Source organism: Seriola aureovittata, chromosome 1 (genome assembly GCF_021018895.1).
Source record: "Seriola aureovittata isolate HTS-2021-v1 ecotype China chromosome 1, ASM2101889v1, whole genome shotgun sequence".
NCBI classification, from domain to species: Eukaryota; Metazoa; Chordata; class Actinopteri; order Carangiformes; family Carangidae; genus Seriola; species Seriola aureovittata.
Genome location: NC_079364.1, coordinates 16,967,598 through 16,991,855, shown reverse-complemented (window position 1 = coordinate 16,991,855; position 24,258 = coordinate 16,967,598). Strand labels below are relative to the sequence as shown.

Here is a 24,258-nt window from a genome sequence, read left to right as displayed (position 1 = left end):
GGTTTGAGTGAGGTGTTGTCTACTTTTTAGAGAAAATTAATGGGGATGCAGAAAAGGTTTTAGTCAATTCTACTGGCATGTAGACTACTTTAAATATTTAGCATTGCAAACCAAGTTATAAATAAAAAAAAAACATCAAGTTAAAAAAACCTTTTTGTCATAATTTGGGAGAACCTACATTTCAAATACAAAAACAGCTTTGAAATATGAAAATGTTATTTTCAAATGATTTGTAAACATAAAGTGTTCATTAATGTGAGTTATTTGCTAGCAGTGAAACGTTGACACACTTTGCCCCTTTAAATGTAGCTTCCAGACACTTGCTACGTTTGCAGGCTTTACAAATGTTTTCCCACCACTTTTCTATTCAACTTAGCTCATTCTTTCACTAGTTTTCAGTTTCAGTATTGGTGCTGGTTGATGAAAATGCAATCAGTTTGAATGGGGATGGAGGCTTCCAAAGGAGGACATGAGAGTTTGGGAACAGATTTAGTCCAACTTGTGGTAGCAAAATCAACATGCTGCACAGTGAGACCTTGATCACAGTAAATCTAAATGTATTATAGAAAAACTATGATCCAATACCATGCATTTCAATAATACAGCAATGAAGCACTTGAGAATGGGTTTTGACAAATGACTTTATTTTACTGAACATAATATAATAATAAAACCTTTACCAGTGAAGTGGAATGTAACTGACATGCTGCCAACAATTTCTTTTCATTTGGACTTGGAAGAAGGAGGTAACAGGTGCTGTGTGCAGGGCTCCCCAGACTGCAGCCATGTTAGAAGAGCCAACAGATTCAGTGGCGTGCACAGATGCTTAAATATGCAGATAACTTGCATCTTCTTCTTCTTTATTTGTGCAACTGATATGAACTGATATCCATTGTAACTGTTTCTGTTCTCTTGCTACACTTAAATTTTATATTTCTTGGTTGTTTGATGTGCCAGTTGATTCAAATTCAAGTATGGTAAAGCAAGGCAGAGAAATAGATACAGAGAGGGCCTGTGAGTCAGACCGGTCTGACTGCAGCTGGTTAGACAGTGTTGTATATAATGCAGGACCCTGGACACTGGACAAGGACACAGGGTTGTCGCTGATTTGTTGCATCTCAGAAGATTGGACACCAGCATAGGCCTCAGGTGTTACTGTGGCTGTAGACACTTTCTGGAGAAGTTGCTGGTGACCAGCTAAAAAAAACAACACACAAACTCTTAGGGTCGACTAAAGATGAAAAAAATTACATTATCACAAAAATATAAGGCTGAAAATAATTACAAAAAAAGTCTCCTCAGAGCTTCTCTCACTTTTACCTGGAACTATTGCAAATGAATTCCTGGGGAGACACTGTGTCCCGACAGAGCCAATGAACTCAGTGTTGCTTGTTAATTGTGGTGAAGCCACAATGAATCCCTGGGAAATAGAAACAGAATCAATTTTCTAACATTCAGAACCAGTATACACATAACAAACATTTTATAAATCAGATGACAAGCTATAAGTGGTTCAACTAATTTATTACAAATGAATACATACAATAATTCTAATAACATTACTTGGTTGTTGTAGACAACAGGCTCTGGGGTTTCTGTTTTATTCACTGCATTTCTCTGAAGAGGTGAAGGTTTATAATCTGTTTGGTCATCAGCTGTAACAAAGTACAAAAAGACAAAAATTGGATGCAAGTTAAATTAACGTTTTAGCTGAGAATATGTGCAACAGCACACAGACATGGTAGTAGTCTAACTCACTCCATCTACTAAACATCTCTATTTTATATCACTTAAATATCAATATTATTATTAACTAATATTGATATTTAACCAAAAACAGCAAGCCATTCTGAATCATTTATGTTGACATGTTTTTGACTCAAGTTATTGAGTTATTTGCATTTTAGTGGAGTACAGAAGTTGAATGTCTAAAAACACGTCAACATGTTCTTTATAGAAAATGCAGTTACATACTCAACTCCACTGTGTCATCCTCATCTTTCAAATGAACTTCTGAAGTTTGTTCCTGCCACGGCTCCAGATCCTCCTCTTCACATTCCAGTAAAAGTTCTGATGTTGCAGACCTGAAACAGAAAACCACAGTAATGTGTGTCCATAACGTAAAAAAACCTGACAATTCTTGACTGATATCTCTCCAGTCTTAAACCTTTTCACATAATACTTCTTTCAACCGATGTACAAGTCCTCAAGTTAAAGATAAGCAATGTAGGAAAAAAGCGAGCGAGAGGTGCAGCATGTCATTTGTGAATTTGTGGTTTTAGCAAGGATGTGCACACATGTACCTATACTGTCTCAATTAAATAAATGAATAATGAATAATAATAAATTCAAATGACTCAAAAATAACTTAAATTTTCTAACAAACATTCTTGAAAATGAGCCTCATCAGTCATACAGGTACCTCTGATTAGGAATGAGTGGTACGTAGACTCTTTCATCACAGCTGTCATCTGCTCCTGCAGCTCTGAGATCAGTTGTTTCTCTGATGTTTTCCATATCATTATCTAAGTCAGATCTGTTAGATAAAAAAAAACAAATGTGATGATAGATTCAAATGAGACACAGAAGCACAAATTAAGATACAATAAATGCTGTACAATATCGTAAGAAATTACATTCTGTTCTTCACACTAGTGCATTCATGCTCGTCGATGGTGACCTCCATCTCCTCAAAACTGAAAATGACATAGTACAGTGAGGACATTGAATAAAAATTCAATACAGTACTGACAGACAAACAGTATACACCTAATGAAATGTACCTTCTGAAAAAGATCATTACTAACCTGCCCTGGAGCCTGTCCACCTCTGTTGCCTTAGGTGCAGTTTCACTCTGATGTTCAACATCATCTTGCTGACTCGTTTTACCTCTGCAGACACATAGTGAAATTCATTTTATGACTAATCAAATGTTACAGCATGTGGACGTTAATTCTCTCGTGTGACACCCATGCGATGAATACAAGGCCATACAAAGGTGTTGTGTTTGTACAGCAGTCTGCATTGACACAAAGTAACTGCTATATTTCTGGTTCAATTCTGGCCACATAGTTTATAATGTCATCTATCTCTTTTACCCATGTTTCCAGTCCTGCTAATAAAAAGCTACAGTACCTTGTATGTTTAATTTTAATGATAAAAAATGTGCAAGTATCCCAACAATTTCATTTAGCACTACAAGATTACGGTTAAAATCCAAAATGATCTGTTGTGGTCGAGGGGCTCAGGCATCAACTGAAATGTCCTGGTGACTGTGAATGTGCTTACCTTTCAGAGGCTGACACACGTGCAACACTTGACAGTGCGTTAGGTCGGCAAGTCCCAGTAGAAGTCATTGATATTGAGGATATCTTTTCATAACTGTAAAAAGAAAAATTATCATTAGACACAAAACCTCATCTGGAAAATGTAAATTAAAATGTACCCTTGGCTTGACAAAACACCTGAGTTACAGATATACCTGTTTCAGGTTTACCTGGTAGATTCTGTCTGAATGTGTCACTGGTCAAAGGAGGTATTACAGTCAAAATGAGGCACAAATTTATTATTTTTTAACAGCTATCTCTGTCACACTTACGAGACTCTAATCCTAAAAACTGCTCTATAACCTCTGGAGTAGACTGAGGAATCTGGACATAAGTGAGTAAACTATTTATAGTTAAGTATATTACTTATGGTTACAGGAGATGGTGATGATTTGTAGAATATTTCTGTAGTTGTTTGAAACTTTGCTGCGCTTCAGTTAGAGTTTAAAACCACTCACAACCTGGAGTAGTTTCATTAATCATTTCTTGAACAGCATATTATAAAAGATATGATACTATTTAAACCCAAAACTGGAAGAATTATGCCTTGGCAAATTACAAGCTTGTGCAGTAAGCCACCTCATGAGCCAACAATGAAGCAACATGACTTTTGTAATTGAAACTGTCAGTCACTATTGAGCCTTTAAAAATAGTTTGAAGTTCTGGTCAGTAGCCAATAAAGAAAAAGAGTTTTGCACCTGTTCAGATCTTTTACTTCTTGGTGTACTTTAAAGTTCACTGCTCTTACTCAGTCAACGAATCTGTTATTATGGGTTTTCTTTAATAAACATAATAAATTAGAAGTAATTTTGTGGTCTTCTTAAGGTAAATTAGTTAGTTCTTAATGGTTATAAAAAATAAAGTCACATCTCTGGTATCACAATTCGGAAATATGACAACAAATAGGAGGTATGGGATTTCCCGGAAATCAAGGCACACTGGTTCATTGTGTAAATAAAAACTTTAAATGTCTTTATTTATGTTTCACTTTATTTTGTGCTGAAAGATGAGGATACATGGTATGAAGTTGAAAAAAAACAATGCCTATAAAAAGCATAACATACAGTATATATTCATACAAATGTAAGAGTAGTCCTTTTTGAATTATTGCCAAACATATCACATAATGATTTGAAAGATCAATTTGAGCCTATTGAAAATACAATGAAGTTTCTGTAGGAGTGACTTGGACAGGAACGTTAATGGTCAAACAGCGGACATCCATGCTGCAGGTTCGGGTGCCATCCTGGTAAATATGTTAATTTATTATTTATTGAATGTCGCATATCTTCAGTGGTGACCATTGGCAAGCGCAACTAAAAAGTTCTTCCAATAAAGCCATAGTTGATTTTTCAACCACTTCACTTTTCCGCCATTTTTATCGCATTAAACTTCCTGTATCTCTTTAAGAGATATTTCAAGCTTTAGTGAACAATTTCTTTTACATACAAAGTCATCAAGTTACTGTGTGAAAAGGGTCGCTCGCACTGATGCTTATACAAAACAGTTAGACATGCTGATTAGTACTTACCATTAAAATGAACAGATTTGATTGTTTAAAATCAGTTTCAATTAATGACAAGTATAACCTGTACTTGCTGCCTCACCTTGACCATGATGATAGAGTTAATTTCTCTGTTCCCCTCGACTTGGCCTTGATTTTCTTCAGAGGATCTTTAAAGTAAAAACAAAATTGTTACAAGTAAAATGTTTAGCAATATGTACAATTCTATATATAGTAATATGCACTAAGATTTCAATTTCTGAGTCATTAATGTAATGTAATGTAAAAGCTGCACTTGAACAAACAGACATTCAGCTGGCACTTACAAATGTGTGTGCGTGCGTGCGTGCGTGCGTGTGTGTGTGTGTGTGTGTGTGTGTGTGTGTGTGTGTGTGTGTGGGGGGGGGTGTGGGTGTGTGTGCGTGTGTTTACAGAACAGATCCATACCATAAGGAGGATGTTGGAGTGGAAGGATGGATGGATGGGACAAAACTTCAGGTTTTGTAGTTCTCATTTAGTTTTTTAAGCATTTTTCCATAATCTTTCCAAGGAGAAACAAAACAACCGTCACCTGAAATGGGAAGTGGAGTCACTTCCAGCTGTTGATGGAGCCCCTTTGCACAGATCCCTTCCTGCTCCGTCCTGATCATCTGTTTCCTTTCTGAGTTGAGGTATGCCTTTTGAATTTCAAAAAAGGTTTTATTCCCCATGAAGTTCAGGTGCAGATGTTTGGCCCATTTTTTAAAATATGTAAAGGTGCCTCCAGAAAAAAGAATGGCGAGAGCTGTAAGAAGGTGGATTTCAGGAAATGCCTCCCAAAGGTGAGGTGATGACATCCATATGCCCCTGTGTCCACCAAGGCAGCTCCACCTCACCTTCTTCTGTGCACCACAGTGAGACACCTTCTTTTTGGTTATGGTCTGTCCACATGTCTGACACTTCCTGAACAGCTCCATCAAACAACTGTCATTCACAATAGTCCTTGACTGACTCAAGTCTTTTTCTGTGTTCTTGTCTGATTTTAATGCCGCGGTCGAGCTGGATTCAGTCCTTTGGTGGAAGCTCTCATTCAGACAATCGACTGAAGCCACGCTGCACAAACTCTCACTGGTTTGAGCTGGTGGAGGGGACAGGGATGAGGTGCTTGAAGCTCCTGAGGAAATCTGGGATAACCGAGACAGATGTATAATTCTAAATTAGTTAAAAGTAGATGTGTGTGCAGATTATCTGAGGAGGGGTTCACAATACCAATATACTGTACTTTTGACTGCATGTAACACTCATTTACACAGAAAAAGGGCCGATGTCATCTGTTATCCGTAAAGGAATTGGTGATGCAGTATCCACACCAGTACCTTGAACACTCAAGGAAGATGTAGTCGGACCCCTCGAGTAAAAACAGTGATTGTTAAGCCAGTAGAACAAATTCAAAAAGGGTAGACTTCTGATTTACTGCTATATCTATAAAACTCTTTCCTAACACAAATTAACCACAGATTAACCTGTGAAAACAAAACGTCAAATTTCAATGACATAGGTTTACTACATCATACTTACTGAAGTTAACACAGAGGCCCATTGCAACACACTGTCCACGCTGGGACCTGAAACCACTGAGGTAGAGGCTTGAGCAGTTGTACTGGGAGCGTTCGACTAATTAAAAAACAAAAAACATTTTGATATAAGCACACTTTGCAGTCAATTTTTATAGACATTTTGTACTCGACAGTGTCCACCACTTTTACTTTGGAGCCCAAAGTGGCTCATCGTTGGTACAGTGCAGTAAACAAAATACTTTTTACAACCCAAGTTTGTGCCTCTCATGTACGGCCATTACATTCGAGTCACAGAGTTAAACGTTTGTTTTTTCACAAAAATAAATCCCTGGTGATTTTGGAAAAACCCACGATGTCATTTAAAAATGCTTATCATTGCTCTGACGGTATTTGAAGACTCCTCTGAGACTCTTAAAATCATTTGGATGAAGAAGTATTGTGTTTGCTGCACAATAATAAATATTTTAACCAACTTCTAAAGTTGTGCCACTGTTTTCTAATCATGTCTAATCAAAATCACTGTGGACAACAACACAGCTGGAACCAGCTGGAACATGGCTTCTGATACAGCACAGGTAAGTTTTTGTTCTGTTCTAACCACGTTCATTTGATTTCATATCAAAAAACTGCTGTAGACTCCAAGTGTCATTGATGCAGGATGTCCTGTTACAATTAGTTGTTAATCTTTAACCAGCCACTCAGCATACATCAGCAGAGTGCTAGCCTTTTATGGGAAAAATCCCCTACCTTGTTAGAAAAACGAAAAGACATTAATATTTTTTTAATTCAATTCTGATATATAATCCATATATTTGCAAAATTTTTAATAAAATTTGGGCTTTTTGTCTAGAAACGTAGTGAACAATTAGTTTAGCTCCATGCGCATCATTGAGGACTATCTCAGGAGAGCCCCCTAGGTGAAGAAGAGCAGCCAATTTCGGTAAGGTGGAAGTGGACAGGCTCGTTTGGTGGGTGTGTCAGAGATGTTACCCAATCAGCAGCAACATGTGCATATACCTCACCTGTTATTAAAAGGCCAGTGCGCATGCGTAACCCAACAACGCGCTCGGTGCCCCAGTGTCCACTAAACAAACATTTTGCTTCGTTTCATCGAAGGCCCTGAATGTGCCTCATAATGACTAAAACGTGATTTACTATAGCCTCAGCACAGCACTCATGAACTCGTGAAATGAACCGTCCCCAGGAGTTTCCAATATGAGACGGGTAATACCATTTTTTCCCTTAGATTTCAGTGTTTAATGCACAAGTTTCAACTATTTTCTATTTTCCTATTTTCTGAAATAACATTCTCTCAAGGGGCGAAATTGCTCATACAAGACACATTTTTGATTTCTAGCCAACATTATCTTTAAAAAGCAACTTTTTACAGGTAAAGATTTACCTCTGTCCGGCTCCTGTCACCTGCGGGCAGAAAGGTGCTGAGGTCCTCTTCCTGTCTTCCAGAGAAAACAGACGGAATTACGTTTGACTTGAGGATTTTTCGGGGCGTTGTTTTCATTAGTTCTGCCTGTATGTCCGGTTCGTAATCTCCCGGTTTAAAATGCTGGCTACAGACTCGTACGTTGCCGTATTTACTTACTGGTGTGTTTTCGTCAAATTTGGGGTTGTGTATGGCCTTTAACCACTTTCTGCAGCGCTCTGGGTCTCTTGTAGGCAGAGAGTGGAATACGACTCCCCGGGACCTGGCCTTCTTGTAGCCCTTACAGCCCGGCACGGAACACATGCCCGGCATCGTTACTGAAGTAAACACCGGTGCAAAAAGAAACCAGGGATTATAGACTGAAGACTGCCACCATTTCTGAGTTGTTTGTAGTACCCTGACCAATAGTCTGCTCCAGCAATTGGTGAATGTGACCGCTAAGCGTAAAACACAAGCGTATGGTGATTTTGCCGTTTTGCATTCTGGGAAATGTAGTTTTCAGTGTTTTTTTTTTTTTAACGCAGTCAACATGTAGTCGAGGAGGAGAGACAGTAACAGTGAATATTGCTACATCCATTGATGGATTACTGAACAGGCCTTATGGGCACAGACCCAGAGCCTCCATCTGAAGTGACTGTTAACATTTCAAATCAATCAAATGACCACCAAGACACACAAAATGACCCCAAAGATATGCAAAGCATCTATAAGTGATGCAAGACAGCGAGACTCAAAACAACTAAAAGAGATGCAGAACAACCACGAAAAGACAAAAAACAAAACGATAAAAAATAGATTAAAAAAGACCCAGACCCAAAGTCACAAAACAACTAGCAAGATACCGCAAAACAAGAACAAAGGTTAGCAAAGCAACAACAAAGCGACAGAAATAACTCCAAAGAGACATGAAACAGTACAAAGAGTCCCAAAATGACCATAAAGAGGAATAAGATAAGTGAAAATTGATGCAAAATAACAAAATGGAGATGCAAAATGACCACAAAGAGATACAAACCAATAGCAGTATAGATACAATACTTCTACAAAGAGATGCAAATTGACTAAAAAGCAAACCAATCACAAAGGAACACAAAACTTGTAAAAACACAGAAAATGACTAGCAAGAGATACAAAATCACCACAAAACTGCAAAGAGATGCAAAACAGGAACAAAGAGAAGCAAAACCCACACTGAGTCTGTTGGTCTGGCTTAATTTCTTAATTGTTAAAGTGAAATACAGAATCACAGGGAGTTGGTTTCCCATTTTGCATGTTCATTCAAGTAGGCCACATGATAACTGAATTCTTAATAACTGAAGTCCTCCATGTCGAAAAGCCCTAAAACAATTTCATTATTGATCTTGTGCTGAGCATTACTTGTCAAATTATTGTTTTTGAGGTGAAATATTAAAACTCAAGCTCAAAATGAAATAGTATGTTTAGGAACGCAATTGAGTTTTGAGTTTTTGTTGAAACGGTTTATTTGTTGATTCAGCTTCATGGTCATTTAGGAGGCTGTAGTTTGTCATGCTGTTGAACTGCATTTTGTTAGTGTATATTGAGAGGTGTTGTAGGCTACCTTCATTGTTATAAAATATTGTTTTCACATCAATTGACCTGCCAAAAAACTACACACCTTTCAGGAGGAAGAATTGTTTTTTCAAAAAAAAAATTGCAAAATTATTTCACAATAAATGGATGCAACCCCTCTGACAGGTACAGGCTGCAATAATCTACTCTGTTTGCATAATGGTGATTTAGTGTGTGGGTTAAAGGCTAAGTGCATTTTTAAGAGGACAGAAAAAAGGTAATATGATCACGCTTTCTTAGACAATATGTTCATGTTTCTAAAATTACCATACAGGTGTGAAAACGTATTTACAATAAATTCTCACTGTGGGTTTTGACTTTTGTTTACTAATTTCTTTATTTCCAATATCTGTGAAATGTTGGAAATAAACAACAAAACTATGTTGAAACTATCTTTATATATTTATGTGGGTATTTTCATTTGGTGAAGAACATCTGGAGAAGTTTGGATGATCTCAGTTTGTCCAACAGGTGGCAGTCTGGAATTAATAATAAAGGGCGGAGACGTCCCCCATAGATTCATGTTTCAATATGAATATAAGAAAACTTACGTTAGGTGACAGATTATCCTTTAATCTCTTGCATGATGGGTTGGTTTTGATTTAGAAGTTTAACATTTTTGTTGTCTATTAAAAAATGGCTGTCTTCAGGGCTGCACTATAAACTGGACATGAACTCATCATGTGTTTGAGCAGTGCGGTATCCCTTGTACAATATGTTCAGTGGTGTTTTTTATTGTTGATACATATTGTACGGCATTATCTTCAGTTATAAATCATGGAAATCCAAGATACCTCTCCTCCAAAATCTACATGGTTTGTTTGTGGTGCTGGAGTGTCCACTGGCTTTTTGCTTGGGCCCTTTATTTCCTTGGTTTTAGGCAAAATCTGTCTCAGAATACTTAACTACTTTGTATAAGTGGGGTTACTGTACAGAAGAGTTATGTCCAGAAGATTTACATGGGATGTCTGATTTACATCTGATTTTTACATTGGGAGCTATGAAATGACTTGTTTTCTAACAGTTAACAAACATACTGTATATTTGTCTTAAATTAATTCAGGTACAAAATTCCTTTCAGGAAACCTCTCTCATGTCAACCATTCAGCAAAGTAAGCACAACTGTCAGCAGCCTCTGCCAAGCTTAACACTGTTTGGACACAATGCTGTTTGCTATGTTACTAATATGTAATAAGCATCATAGTAAACATTTTTAATAATGACCCTTTTAACAATGACCTTATTTCCACATTAAGTAATTGGATGTAGTGTAAGTTTAACAGCAGTCTTTCCGTTGAAGTTGGTTTTATATTTGTTATAGCTTCAGCTTAACACATTCAAGTTGCAATCACACACATTGTAAACAGTGTGTATTCATAATGAGACAGAACCCTATTTTTAAAGAGACATCTTACCTTGTTTTGTTTTTCTTTACTAAAATTGACTAAAATACAATGTCATCTAACGTAATTCACTTGCACCAAATATGTCAACAGGAATAATATAATTACCAGAACAGCCCATGACATGTTGCCAACAACTCCTAACTTCACAATGTGTTCACACATAGCAGCATTTATAGATATGTTTTTGCCAGGCTGCAATCTGATGTTTTCTGTAGGTTGACAGATAAAATGTTAAAGCCAGACTCAAAGTGTGTAGTCTGTATTCACTTAAGGTGTAGTTTTTATATTCAGTCTATTGTGTGCTGATGAGTGAAGATCTGGTGCCAAAAGTGTTGGTGGTTCTGGGATTGAGTTGACTGAAGCTACTGTAGGTGTAACAGGCCACACTCGATAAAACATCTGGATAAGATAGGCGGAGCAACCCCAAGTGATGCACCAACACCCCACTTGTTTCTCATGAGGTTCATGCATAAATTTTCATTGTCATTACTAACATGTTGGCTCTGGCCTTAGCTGAGTACAACAAACCCATCTGACACGGTCAAACCCAGGTGGCTGCAGTCAGTGATACTTGCCACTGATTGCAGCCACATTCAACATTCACCACCCATGCCTTCTTAACAACCTTATGTCTTTTCGGTTTCAGTTTGACACTTGCTCCTTCGTCAGTCATTCCTTTGCTTCATGCAGCCTGAACACAGACACCAAACTGTTTTCTCTGGCCTGTAGGCCAGGTTTTGAAACCAGTTCAACTAAACCACTCAAGCAGTAACAAAACTGAAGAGTATCTCCATTAAATATTATAACAGATAACAACATTTGAGATTTTATTTATCTATCGATCCATTCATCTGTTACGGTATATGATAATTATCACTACAAGCCTGTAGGATAATATTTTGTTACAACTGTCCATTGTCTGCCCTATACAGTATATTTATGATCTGCTGCAGTTAACTAGTGCTTTTAAGCCTGTCTGCATTGCTGTTTCAATTATTCAATTACCCAAATTGCAGAAATTCAAAGTCTGAGGCAGTTGCTGGAAGTAGTGATGGTTAAAATTTGTAGCAGACTTTTAAAAGACATAGATATTTTCATTTGTGTGTATCCCCAAGCCACAGTGGCAGCCAATATGAACCCAACTTTACTGCAGTCCTCTTGTCTGGCTTCCCGCCAGTTCAGAGGAAAAAGTAGTTCCAACGCAGTGGAAGAACTGCACAGTACTGTGTTTTACTGTGGACTTGAAAAGCATTTAACAAAAAAAGGTAAATATTTAAGTACACCATGACATGTTGCTGTGATTCTACATACAACACACTAAGAAATCACAATATGCTGCAATTAGTTTTCAAATATGCTTAATCTACAGATGACGCTGCCAAACTATCACACAAATACATGTAAGAGATTTAGAAAGATAGATACACAGCTACAAAGTCATACTGTATCATACTGTTATTGCAGGAGACTTCCTCGTCCTGCGGAGTAGTGGGCCACTGAATTGAAGACCTTATTAAGTTTCGACATACAGGTGACCAATTATTATTTAACAGCACTGCAATTTTAAATTAGCCCACAGTGTTCATAGTTAACAAATAACTGCATGTATTCCACAGAGCAAATTTTATCAAAAGTATTTCTGTTTACACCAAACTGTAATGATGTAATGATAAAGTTTAAAATTCATTGTGTGTAATGTTTATATGCTTGCATCAAACAGAGGCTTACCTTTGAGATTCAGTGCCACTGCTGTACAGGGATGGGGGGAGGGGGTGGCTGGCGGTTACCCTTGTGTGTTGATGCAAACTTACAACCTGTGTACCTTTCGTAATTGTTAAAAAAAGAAAAAAAAAGAAAAAGGATTGAAGTTGTAATTATGTATCCAAAGGTGAGAGATCTGGTGTGGTACGCAGAGGTTAAATTGGGCCAAGGGTCGTCTGAGGCGAGGCCACAGCACATAGGCCTACTGTGGGTCCTGGTCCTCATTTACTGTAGGAATTTCAGTTGCATAACCATTGCATAAATGTTTTATCATACTTTGTCTCATACTTTATTATGATAGGTGTTACCAAAAATACTGCTAGACTCAAGAGCTCAGTGGCCTCCATAATTCTGAAATGGAAGAAGTTTGGAACAACCAGGACTTGTTTCCTAGGTTTTCCCACCATACTCCTAGTTGCTGTAGCGTACTCCGTCTCTGTCACTACGGTTGCTCCCCTCTTCCGCACTGGTTTAATGTGCATTGTCTGGACTCATTTTGCAAGGGCTTGAATGTAAAAGTTCCACACTCCAAAGCAACATGTCCATCATTTCATATATTTTCTCCACCTTGTGAAGCAAGATCATTTATCCCTGCAGCTTTAATTATCCTTGTTTTGGCAGTTGATTTCCTCTCTCACTCTCAGACCTTCAGATCAACGGACTGGTTTAGATTTTTTTTGTCACTGCGAGCTGATGTTTCATTAATAGCTTTATAGGGTTGCGTTGTTTTCACCCATTTTCTTACCATGAAGGAAAATGTCCCTTATTCTTTCCTAACACAGCCATAACACTTTCTGGTCTGAACCCTTCAGAATAAAAGCATAAGCTCAACAAAAAATTCAATGTCCACATAAATAGATTCATTTAAGGTAGCTCTATTTCACTAATTTATGACAAACAACTCCTTATAGTCTCTACTTTATAATGAAACTACTACCGTATAACAAAATTAAAATAATATGAAGTTTAAAAAGCACTAAAAAAGTGAATAGATTCACAAAATAAATATGAATGAAATAAAAAAGGACTAGAAGCATGAAAATTATTCAGATTTTATATGAACTTGATTTCTTTCTTGTAACTTATTGTACCCCTAAAAGTTAAGATATCATATCTTTGTGATGTATACATTTTAAAATATTTAAATTTGTACCTGCTGTTCTAAATGAAATGTATTTGTTATATCATATCATACAATCGTTCATATAAGTTCTAGGCTATGTATTACTTTGATAAAAAATAGCATTCCACTGTTTTACATAATGTAATACTATCTGCTCTCATTTACATTATTCTATTAATATGAACACCTTACATATTTGTATCTGTTTTGTTTTTTGTTTTTGCAGGATTTGGTAATGTGTGAAAATAACATAAAGTTATTCATTTTGCTTTTGCAAATACTAGATCCTGAACAGTTTAATTTTCCCCAAAAAGTTTACAGTAAAATCACATAAAATTTGACATGGACATAGTACAGGGTCATCTTCAGCAGGAATCTGTTAATGCTTCATGTCACCTTTATTTTTAATAAGCTCTGATAGGAGAAATTATAAACGTGCTATAATGTAAAATTAAACTGAATTTCCATTTTGATTACTGAAAAACTGTACCATAAAACTATAGGAACATTTGTACAGTCAGCGTGCACATGAATTCATTGAAACTTTCAGGTTACCTGTGAGGGAAAGATTTCTTATAACACATATGAATATTTCATGATACTAATTTTGAGCTCTATTTTTAAATAAAAGTCAGTACAGTACAAAAATTTGGATTTCACACAATGTGCAATATAATGTCGTTTATCAAATGTGAAATTAATTGTCTTTCTGCTTCCTTTTTGGCTGTTCCAAGCACCCATACCATTACACCATGAATAGACAGGCATCAGAATCCCCTACATCCATACAAGATGCAAGCGGTCACTGACTTGACTGGTTTTCACAAACGTCAGGTCACTTGATAAAAGGGAGAAATGCGCGATTCTGGAGAAAGAATTCAACAGCCAAACAAATACACAGCTCCCTTCAGTCCCCACTGACCCATTGGCTCTGTCACCCAGCTGTCAAGCAGAAACAGAGCACCGTCTGCTTCCACCTTCATGCCTTTCAACTCTCGGAGGTCTCTCCCCGGTTGGACAGCCTCACCGATAAGGACACGGGTCTTCCCCCTCGCCTGATCATAGCCCTTCTCTTTCAGTTTTTGTTCTGCTGACCTTCTCCTCTCTGCCTGTTTCTTGGCCATTTCTCCGTCTTGACTATGCAATCATGAGGAATTCATCATGTTAATTTCGGCAGCTTTACCATCTCTTGCTCCAACTTATACATCTACTCTCCAGCTGCTCCCTCCCCCGCCGTCTCCCATTTTCTTCTTTCCCTTGTCCTGTGCACAATCACGTACGCCCCCTGTTGCTGATTGGCTGGAGTAGTGTTGTGTTACTCGGTCCAGGCCACGTTGTTTTACAGAGCCAGTATTTTGCAGCACACCCAGAGCAGACAGCGAGTAGACCTAAGGAGACATTCACTGAATTAGACAAAAAAAAGTGTGTTAGAGTAGAATCGCTGGACCGCACCTTTGGACTGAGACAGAAATATGGAGGTTTTGTGGTTCTACAAATGTAAAATGCCAGAGACACTAGATTTCTGAAAGAAAATGTAGCAAACTAGGCGAATGGTTATATAATTCTGTGCTTGTCAATTTAAAATATCATAAAGTGGAATTATGTCTTTTCTGTGTAAGGTTAGTTATTGAACTAAAAATGGCTGCTTCTGCCAAAAATTAGGTACAACATTACAGTGAGGAAATAATGAGGCATTATTTTGGCTGCAGTAAAATATTGAGTATACATAGTATGTGGTATAGCTAAATTATAAAGATCAGCTGTGGTCGTATTTCACAATCATGTCCAGTACATGCATATATCGTTTCTTGTGAAATGGTATCCTATTTAAATTATGCACAAGACCGGCAGACCTGCATATAGTCAGCAGAATGTAAATACACTCAATGGCTATTGCTGAAAATAAATGCCAACTATAAAAGCATAAATTTAATTGCATGTAAGAAAGTGATACTGTAAACCAATGGACTAATTAGAAAGGAAGGCGTAAATCGCCCAACACTCTCGATACAACAACTGATGAAAACAGCTGAAAAAAAAACAAATGCTTGAAAAACCAAATAAAAATGATTTATTATTTTATTCTGAACACACGTAGTAGTTAATTGCAAGCACTGAAAGAGGTAGGCAAAGTTTTTAGATTAAATCTAGGTCCTTCTGCAGTGCTTGCATCCCTCTGCTGCGGGGAATGTTTGACACACACAGCTTTGTGAGACAAAAAAAAACTATGGACAATGTTTAAAAATATAACAACTGATAGAAAGCTTTGAATATAGCTTATTTAAAATGAAAACACCGTGTTGCAAGTATTCAAATGCCAAGATTTCTGAGACAATACAGTCCGTTAAACTGAACTAGATGTAGTGTTCATAGTAATAAAGTAGAGATAACCGGGTGGTGTGTCGGGGTGTGTGCGCTGACTCTCACAGCATCTCCCGCTGTGTGGGACCAGCGTGTCACTGCGCTCGGCGGAGGGATACAATAACCAATGTCATCGTGGTGCTTAGGCGTTTGCAAAGCAAAAATGTCTGCCTAAGGGAAACTCGTAACTGATATATATAGAGGAAATTTTCCCAGGTATTGTCTTTAAACCCATATTTCGCTATTTTGAGGCGTATTGCAAGAAAGCGAGCCTTCACCAGATCACCCTAGTCGGGATTTTAGTCGGAAAAAAGGTAAATTATCAGTGGGAGTTTACTAAAAGCTTTCGGACCTGTGAAAGAAGTTGGGAGTTGAGAAAGACCATCATTGCGTTTTGTGTTCTGGAGCAAGGGATTGAGACTGTCATTTGCAATATTTGTTTGGCTGTGTTACTTATCTTGAAGCAGTATGTAATTTATGTTTCAGTCGTTTGGACGGCACCGTCTTCTCTGTACTAATGTCTACATGGACAAAACCGCTGCAGCTGGTTGCAGCTTGCTAGCTATTTCAATCCATATGAACAACTAACTGCAGTTAGCGTTAGCCAGCTAGCCTAAGTGACGTTAGGTGCCTCCGCTAAGATTAACCGTCGTTTTGTTTGGAAAATCTGCCACACAAATCACTGACATTTACATCGTCAGTGAAAGCCCAGTCAGTGAGTTATGTAAATGTCTCACCAGCAGCATGCGGTGTTTTTTTTTTTTTAACAGAGAAACACTGCAATAATGCGATGCTGCAGGTCCCGGCAAGCTGTGCCAGCCATTCAGAGCTCCCACCAACGGCGTTATCTCCTTTTAATCAGCGCAGTGTACAGGGAAAAACTACATGTGTGCGAACAAAATCTTTGCACCATTTGATCAATTAGTATGTGGCAGCACTGTCAGTGTCTCTGTGTGATGCAACGCCACAGCCAACTTTACTTCACAGTGATGGTCTTTATTCTGCATCCATAACAAATACCTCTCATGGAAGTCATTTCCCGTGGCTCTAGTTCCCCCCCCCCCCCCGCCCCCCGTTAAATAAAGCAGCAAAGATGTGACCTGGTGCACTCTGTCTTCTGCAGGTTGTAGATCGCCAGGATGAATCCTCAGCAGCGGATTGCCGCTCTCGGAACAGACAAGGAATTAAGTGACCTGCTGGATTTTAGTGCGGTAGGATGGCTTTTCACTCCTTTTTTTTCAGCTCCGAGGGCTTAGAGGTGTGAGAACTTCATAGGCTTAAAGCATGACTAATTGATGATTGTTGACTAATATGATTTTACTTTGAGGATAATTGTAACTGATCGTCTGAATGTTTTCTTTTACACAGTTGAGTATTTGCTCTTAATTGTAGGGATATGTCCATATTCTTCCTTTCAGATGTTCTCTCCACCTGTAAGTGGAGGTAAAAACAGGCCCACCACACTTGGAAGCAGTCAGTTCAGTGCATCAGGTAGGATCCATTCCCTCAAACCTATTGCAGTAATCCCTCTAATATATAGTCTTTCTCTATTCCTGCTTGCATGACTCATATATCTGCACACCAAAATCAGTTGTTTACTGACTTCTACTGTTGTTTAAATGGTGTTTGGGTTTATTTATAAATGGAGTCTGAAGGAAAATGGTCTTAGTTTCCAATCTTGCATGTGATTCTTTTCCCTCCTCTGAGTGACGCTTGTGCGCGCTGTTCACATCTGGTGCCTGAAACATGAGCTTCCCACCTGGAAAAAGATGTGGAACAAAGCACTACGTAGGCCATAGACATGTGTAAATATTTTATTGAGCTAATTGCCTTTGAGGTGTAATACAGTGAATGTCATTCATGTTTTACCCTGCTGTCAGATGCATTAATAAGGCATAAATCAGGCATGTTTTGACTGCTTTGATCAAGGTGTGTTGTTGTCAGTGCAGCAAGTGTTCCCAGACACAATACAGTATGTTCTTATCAGGGTCTGCTGTGAGGCGTGTTGGGGGGAAGTTTTGATTTAGATTAATTAAAATGTCTGAGTGAGGTTCTTGTGAACACAATCAGAGGTGGAGCTGCTAGTGAATTGTAGTCTAATGGGATTGTGAGACATCCTCTCAATCACTTATTATGTAGTGTGTTTTTTTTTTTTTTTTTGACAAGAAACAGTTTGACAATTGCTCAGTCCTGCTGACAGCCCTCATATACACACATGTTGGATTGTCTTTTCCACAGCTCACTGGTCTTTTTTCTGATTATCTATGATCGTCTTTATAGTTGAACAAGTTTGTGGATGGTGTGGTTGTGATAACAAGAGTTCAGATTCCCTGCTTCTGGATCGCTTCCTAGCTATAAATGCTACAGGACATTAATCCGAAGCACATCTATTGTCTGATGGGCTCCTAGAGAAAGTCAACAATCAAGCATTATGTTTTCTGAAAGCATGTTTTGTGTTCATCTACAAAGCCTCGTTGTAGTCAGTTATCTGTGAAACGAAAGACACACATTGAGTGGAAACTGAACAAAAAGACAAAGAAACAAGAACAGAGCTGTCACACATGAACTATAGAGTTGTGAGGATTAATTTTAGAATACCTAATCATTGAAGTGAGGAGGGTGTGTGTTCTCTCTTCAGTAAAACAAATGACAAGGAAACTCTAGTCAAACTGAGATGTTCATTGTTCATTATGTATTAATGACACAAAGGTTTCAAATGATCATTGCTTTTTTTTTTTTTTAAGAATTATACCAGGGGTGTTTTTATTTAAGTTGGACAAAATATCAGACACATTTTAAGATGATGTAGTCCAGCACAACAACACCACTAACTGCCACCTCTTAAATGACTGTAGAGTGGAATCATCTCCTTTCTGAACCACTGTCAACACGAAAGTGTCAAAGACAGGATGTATCGCAGGACTTTGTTACTGGATTACATCATATTATATACAGTTATATCTAATAAGCTGGTTACTGACTGTTTATTTTCTAATTGTGGATAATGAAATGTTTTCACAAGCCAGGTTGTTGTATCATATCTAAAACACGCTGATGATACATAGTGAAACTTTAGATTCTTTAGTGGTTATTGTTCAGTAGAACCATATGCAGGATTTAAAAACCAGATTGCATTGACTATATACTGACTGTTTACTAGAAGTGAGTTTGCTCTCAAACACTGATGTCAGCCATGTGTTGTATTGAGAAGGCATAGCTATGTGCTGTATGATTTCATAAAGTAAGATGTGGACATCATGTGGACAGCCACCTTTAGGCTGGGCCTTGCACTCCGTGACTTCCAAAATAGACCAGCATCAGCATGGTGCTTTTTGTTTGCAACAGAAAAGAATTGGAGACTGTCAGGAGAAATGTGTGTCACAGCCAAAGCTCTTTGTCATTGCTGTTTGTTGTCTGGTGACCAGCTTTGTCCTTTAGAAACATAACAAAGTCGAAATGCGGGCTGCTGTTTTGTACCAATTCCAACAAAAATTATAAACAAATTTGGACATGACTGCAAACAAGATACTTTGCCTAATTAAAGTTAATGGTTTTATTTATACATTTTACTTATTATGTTACTATCTTATGGTAACTCTTGAAACAAGTCTGTTCAGCTATAAAATGTCACAACTGTGAAATAACCATATCTTCTGTAAAAATCAAATATCAGCCCATATATCGATCTTTTTTACAAATATCAACTATCTCTAACGGCCTTAAAAAACAGAATTTGCCAGGCTCAACTTGTCAACAGCTTAAACTTCATTTGTATATGATTCATTTTAGAAGGCAGCCATACTAATCTGATAATTTCGCAGCACATGATATTTCCTGTTTGCATATACAATGGCTTAAATGATGGTGTACACTGATGAGAAAGATCTGCATAGCTGTTTATTCTTGGATATGATCAGTGCCCTGTTTGTTTCGTCTGTATTGAACTGAAAACAAAATGAAACGCTACTAGTGTGACTGAACTCAAACACACTGACAGTTGCATTCTAATGGCTTGTGGTGTGCAGCGCGTTTCATCCTCAAATGTCTGAATGTACAGTACGTGATAAATCAGATCTTAATTATTACCCCTACTTAATGAAGACCCTGTTGAAACCCTGTTGTGGACTGTTTAATTGTTTATAGTTTGGTGGTTAGGAAATTAAGATGTGCTCTGCATCAAAAGAATGGAAAGGAATAAATTTAATTTGTGTTTTTTTATTTATTAATACTTTATTTATTTATTTAGATTGTTAGTGTTTAGTTAGTTTTTGTGGCTGATCTTGATCCAGATCTGAAATGCATCGCTTTTTTAATCAGACAGGCAACTACATAACTTTGACTGTGACTCCTGGAGTGGATTATAATTTCAGCAAACAAAATGTAGTCTGCATCTGCTTAAATACATTCTGATGTAAATGTGCTACTAATGAAAAGTGGTCACACTGACTCTTTTTTTTCTTTTTCTTTTCCCTTCATTTCTTGACAAATATTGCAAAACTCGTCAAATAAGAGATAAAGATGTCAAAATGAACTGCTCTACCTTAAAATGTATCGGGGCTATAGTGGGTAAATCCCTCCTCATTTCAGCCCACAGTGTGTGCTCTGATCCTCAAGGTAGAGGAAGAAGCACCTACATAAGTGATTGTGAACACAAGGCAAGTGAGTGTGCAGACACAAGTGTGGAAATTGCAGGGAATGAGAGTTTGGATTATTGTATCTCAGCTGGGCATAGCCAGATAATTGAGGCAGAGTGGGACCGGCTAGACCCTTCAAAAGTATGCCAGAGAAAGATGGATTGGAAAAAATAGCCAAAGTGGCTCTAACAGAGACTCATCATTTCTCTTTTCCAGCTGTGTTGATGATGCAAATTTGATGAGGCCATTGACTCTTTAGCGTAGTGGGGCAGTGGATGACTGCTGTTAAATGGGTAATTTTCATTTAGTGGTATGTGGTGGAACATTTGTCAGCAGTGACCAGCAGCTTGAGTAGGTTGGTTTGTCAGTCCGTTGGATCCCAAAACAAAAAAAACAAAATATAACTGTGCACTGTGACCTGTTTCATTGCTGAGTGCAGTTACAAAGAACGTCAGTGCCGCCTCACTTTGAGGCCTGTAACAACAGAGAGTCTGGAGCACAGTCCTATGTGATACGAGTCATTTCTCACTCTAGCTTTCTTTACAGATTCACTTTTTGTCTGTAAAATAAAGATAGGTTTAATTGATATATACAATATGAAAGCATGAGATAAGTTAACATTGTTTTCCAATACATGAAGCAAAAACAGCCAAGTCCGTCTCTTAGTAAAAACTCATAAAATAGTGATGGCAACTGTTTTTGTAAAATTGTAAAAATTTGGTTTTCAAGTTCACTGATTATGTCAAAAAGCAAGCAGACTTGGTGTTTAACAGGTGATTTGTGTGACCCTCTGACAGTGGCTCTGTGTACAGTTTATTTGAACTGCTTAAGACACCTTTACTAAAACACACTCTTTGAACACATCTGGATTGCATTTGTGTAAGGACAGTGTCACTTTCAGGCTGTATAGACATTTATTGTACATTACAGTGGCTGCAGACACTGGAGATGGTGTATCTCGGCATGCATGGACATTTGTTTTTTGTTCTGGTAATTCTGTTTTTGTCTGTCTGTTTTTTGTGTTGTTTACTGATATGTTTATATAGTTCAAAAAGTTCTAAATAAAGATTTTTAAAAATTGTGTTGACTGTACCTTATATTTCTGATTCACCCTCGCCTATCTCCATAAATCATAATATCTTACTATGTACAGCATATGATTGTTTGTTTCTTGGCCAGTGTTGTGACTTGAAGTCAAATAGTCTTCATCCAAATCAATTGGCTCCGTCTCTCTCTTTCTCTCTGACTCTCTGCGAAGAGGAATGTTGCCTCTTTGTCCAGGAATTTAAGGCCTGGTGCTGAATATTGCCCTAAATGACAGGCAAGTTAATGTCATTTATACAGAGAAATAGAAGCCTGAGACATGAAATACCCTTTCTGACCCTGTGTCCCTGTGGAAACTGTTTGGTTTATCTCAGTCTAGTTTGTAATTCACATTCACTATTTGTATACATGCATGTGATGCAGTCATTGGTTTTACCATTAGTACTGCTCTCTTTTTATACAAGAAACCTTTTTACCTTGTAGAGCCAGAGACTCTCTGCAAGTCAGCAAAACAGGAGTGTTTTTTTGGTTTTATGGATGGGAATTAAAACTTGCCAAAATGTGACTGTGGCCTATTGTGAGACATTGTAGCATAAACCCAGTGTGATTTAGGTGCAATACATTATGTTCTTTTTGGAGGCAGGTCTTAAACTAATCAAACTGCACTAAAGCTTGTTCAAAGTTATACAGAGTTGGAGAGTTATTTTCATATTCTTATCAAACATATTTAATAATCAATATTTTTGTAGGGAGTGGAGGGGGCTTTGCATATACGGATAGGAAATAATAAGAAATAATCTGTGCTGGGAATCAGGCTAACTCGTTTTTCAATAACTGACATTTCTCATTTCTCATTTCGTTCAAGATGCTGCCTGGACCAGATGTTTTTTTGGGTGTTTTTTCTTTCTTTTTTTTTTTTTTTTTTTTACCTCTGGGCCCGTAGCTTTGCTGCCAGCTGTTGTTGCGTGACGGGAAGTGTTCGATACAAGAAGGAATTGGATTTTATAGATTCCTTAATCAGATTCAGGTGTTAATAGATGAAGCCTATCCTTATGTCCAAAGGTATTTAAAGGTGTTTATGAGTTAATGTTGAAACTATATTAAATTATTCTTCTTCATTGTATGTCCTGAGTGAAATTGTTTGGCCAGTTTAAATTCTGATGTAAATTCAGTTGTTGTAAATATGTAATGCTTTGTATTTACTGATTTAGATCTTGGGTATTTTGAGCATGTTTTCTTAAAAGAATGAAAATATCCAGCATTGTTGTGGCTTTTGACAATGCTAAAGCTTCTGTTTTTACAATAGTTTTCTGTATTATTCAGAACTAATTTGGTTTTACCTGTAATTTCTCTCTCTCTCTCTCTCTCTCTCTCTCTCTCTCTCTCTCTCTCTCTCTCTCTCTCTCTCTCTCTCTCTCTCTCTCTCTCTCTCTCTCTCTCTCTCTCTCTCTCTCTCTCTCTTTCTTTCTTTCTTTCTTTCTTTCTATCCATACAATTCAACTTTCTAATAAATAAAACAAAACATCTTTCAAGGTATTTTGTGACAAATCATAAACAGATCCAGTTTTCATGAATCAAAAACAAACAAACAAGAAACATCATCATTATGCTTTCTATGTATTACTTGATATTAACAGCAGTAAAGGCACTGTTAGGTAGATAATTTAAAACGGTGCGTGTTATGCTGTTGTGTTTAAGGGAGCTTTCACACTGTAGTTTGGTTCATTTGATCCCATTTGTGTTCACACTGACGTTTTACAACAGAACCAAGAGGAGCAAACAAAAAGGCATATAGACAGGTAACTCACTGATTGGACAGTCTTTCATCTTCATCTTTCATCTGCATCAGCGGTGCTTCATGCAAATATGTGGGGAAATCAAATTCTGGTAACTGACAACAAGTTGTGCATTTATTGCTTCTTTTGTGTTTATTCACTGGTGTCACAAAGAGCTCATGAAGAAATAACTGAGCATTATTAGTATTATTAGACTGCATATTGACTGCATGTTAAACTGGAAGGATTACTGCACCACAATTCGATTGACGACTTTCACACAAGGCCAAATGAGTAGTACTACAGTAAATGGGAAAGCTCACCAAAGTTTGCTTTAACCAAACCATTCAGGTTACGTGTGGATAAACTTTAAATGGAGAAAATAGATTGGCTCCTCAGTGTGGGACTGCCTGTCCTTGCTTATTCACTGAATACCGAGATGAGGCATCATTACTGGGTGTGAAATTGTAAATTAACAAGCTGATATTTGGACATTTTTTCCCCTGCTGTATGATAAGGTGGCTTTTTCCAGCACTTCAGCCTTGTTGGATGATGTGACATCAGGAGTATTTCATTCAAGTCTCTGAAATCTCTCCGTTCGTGCAAAAAATGCCTTAGTCTTTCTGTTGGTTGGGTTTTTACTGAATTAACGGCTTGGGAAATATGTATCTGTTTATGAATGACCCAGTAGAGACTGTAATAAATCAGCAGTCAGTTATTATAACAACATCTGTGCT

The 24,258-nt window shown here is 37.6% G+C and overlaps 2 protein-coding genes across 12 annotated transcripts in view; one reads left to right on the top strand and one right to left on the bottom strand.

Annotated features, from left to right (window-relative positions):
* Positions 1 to 623: 623 nt before the first annotated feature.
* Positions 624 to 8,293, bottom strand: LOC130181666 (uncharacterized). 2 transcript variants are annotated; one of them, XM_056396070.1, is made up of 12 exons: positions 7,789 to 8,291; positions 6,388 to 6,483; positions 5,402 to 5,993; positions 4,934 to 5,000; positions 3,289 to 3,381; positions 2,808 to 2,891; positions 2,637 to 2,696; positions 2,423 to 2,536; positions 1,975 to 2,084; positions 1,564 to 1,655; positions 1,321 to 1,420; positions 624 to 1,197 (listed from the first exon to the last, which is right to left on the bottom strand). In XM_056396070.1, exons 1-12 carry the CDS (start codon positions 8,137 to 8,139, stop codon positions 929 to 931), a joined length of 2,028 nt encoding a protein of 675 aa, XP_056252045.1. In that variant the 5' UTR covers positions 8,140 to 8,291; the 3' UTR covers positions 624 to 928. The 2 variants fall into 2 exon arrangements, 1 of the variants encoding a protein (XP_056252045.1); XR_008829626.1 differs by lacking the exon at positions 624 to 1,197 and having other exon boundaries at positions 1,403 to 1,420; positions 1,980 to 2,084; positions 7,789 to 8,293.
* The window catches only part of tcf12 (transcription factor 12), an 84,563-nt gene continuing 67,746 nt past the window's right edge, over positions 7,442 to 24,258 (top strand). For 8 of the 10 annotated variants that reach the window (XM_056395795.1, XM_056395635.1, XM_056395718.1 and 5 more), the window contains exons 1-3: positions 16,222 to 16,382; positions 17,192 to 17,279; positions 17,487 to 17,559. In XM_056395795.1, coding sequence (XP_056251770.1) covers positions 17,208 to 17,279; positions 17,487 to 17,559 — 145 coding nt within the window. In that variant the 5' untranslated portion in view covers positions 16,222 to 16,382; positions 17,192 to 17,207. Of the gene's footprint in view, positions 7,611 to 16,206; positions 16,383 to 17,191; positions 17,280 to 17,486; positions 17,560 to 24,258 lie in introns of those variants that run through there. The other 2 variants (XM_056395193.1, XM_056395099.1) reach the window with 2 other exon arrangements.

Bases quoted from the DNA above. Each gene is read 5' to 3' on its own strand.
- LOC130181666 (XM_056396070.1), bottom strand. From the start codon at position 8,139: ATGCCGGGCATGTGTTCCGTGCCGGGCTGTAAGGGCTACAAGAAGGCC. The intron at 3,382-4,933 runs GTGAGGCAGCAA...TTCTTTTTACAG, and splicing joins ACTCTATCATCATGGTCAAG to TTATGAAAAGATATCCTCAA. The intron at 1,656-1,974 runs GTATGTAACTGC...ACTTTGTTACAG, and splicing joins GGATGACACAGTGGAGTTGA to CTGATGACCAAACAGATTAT.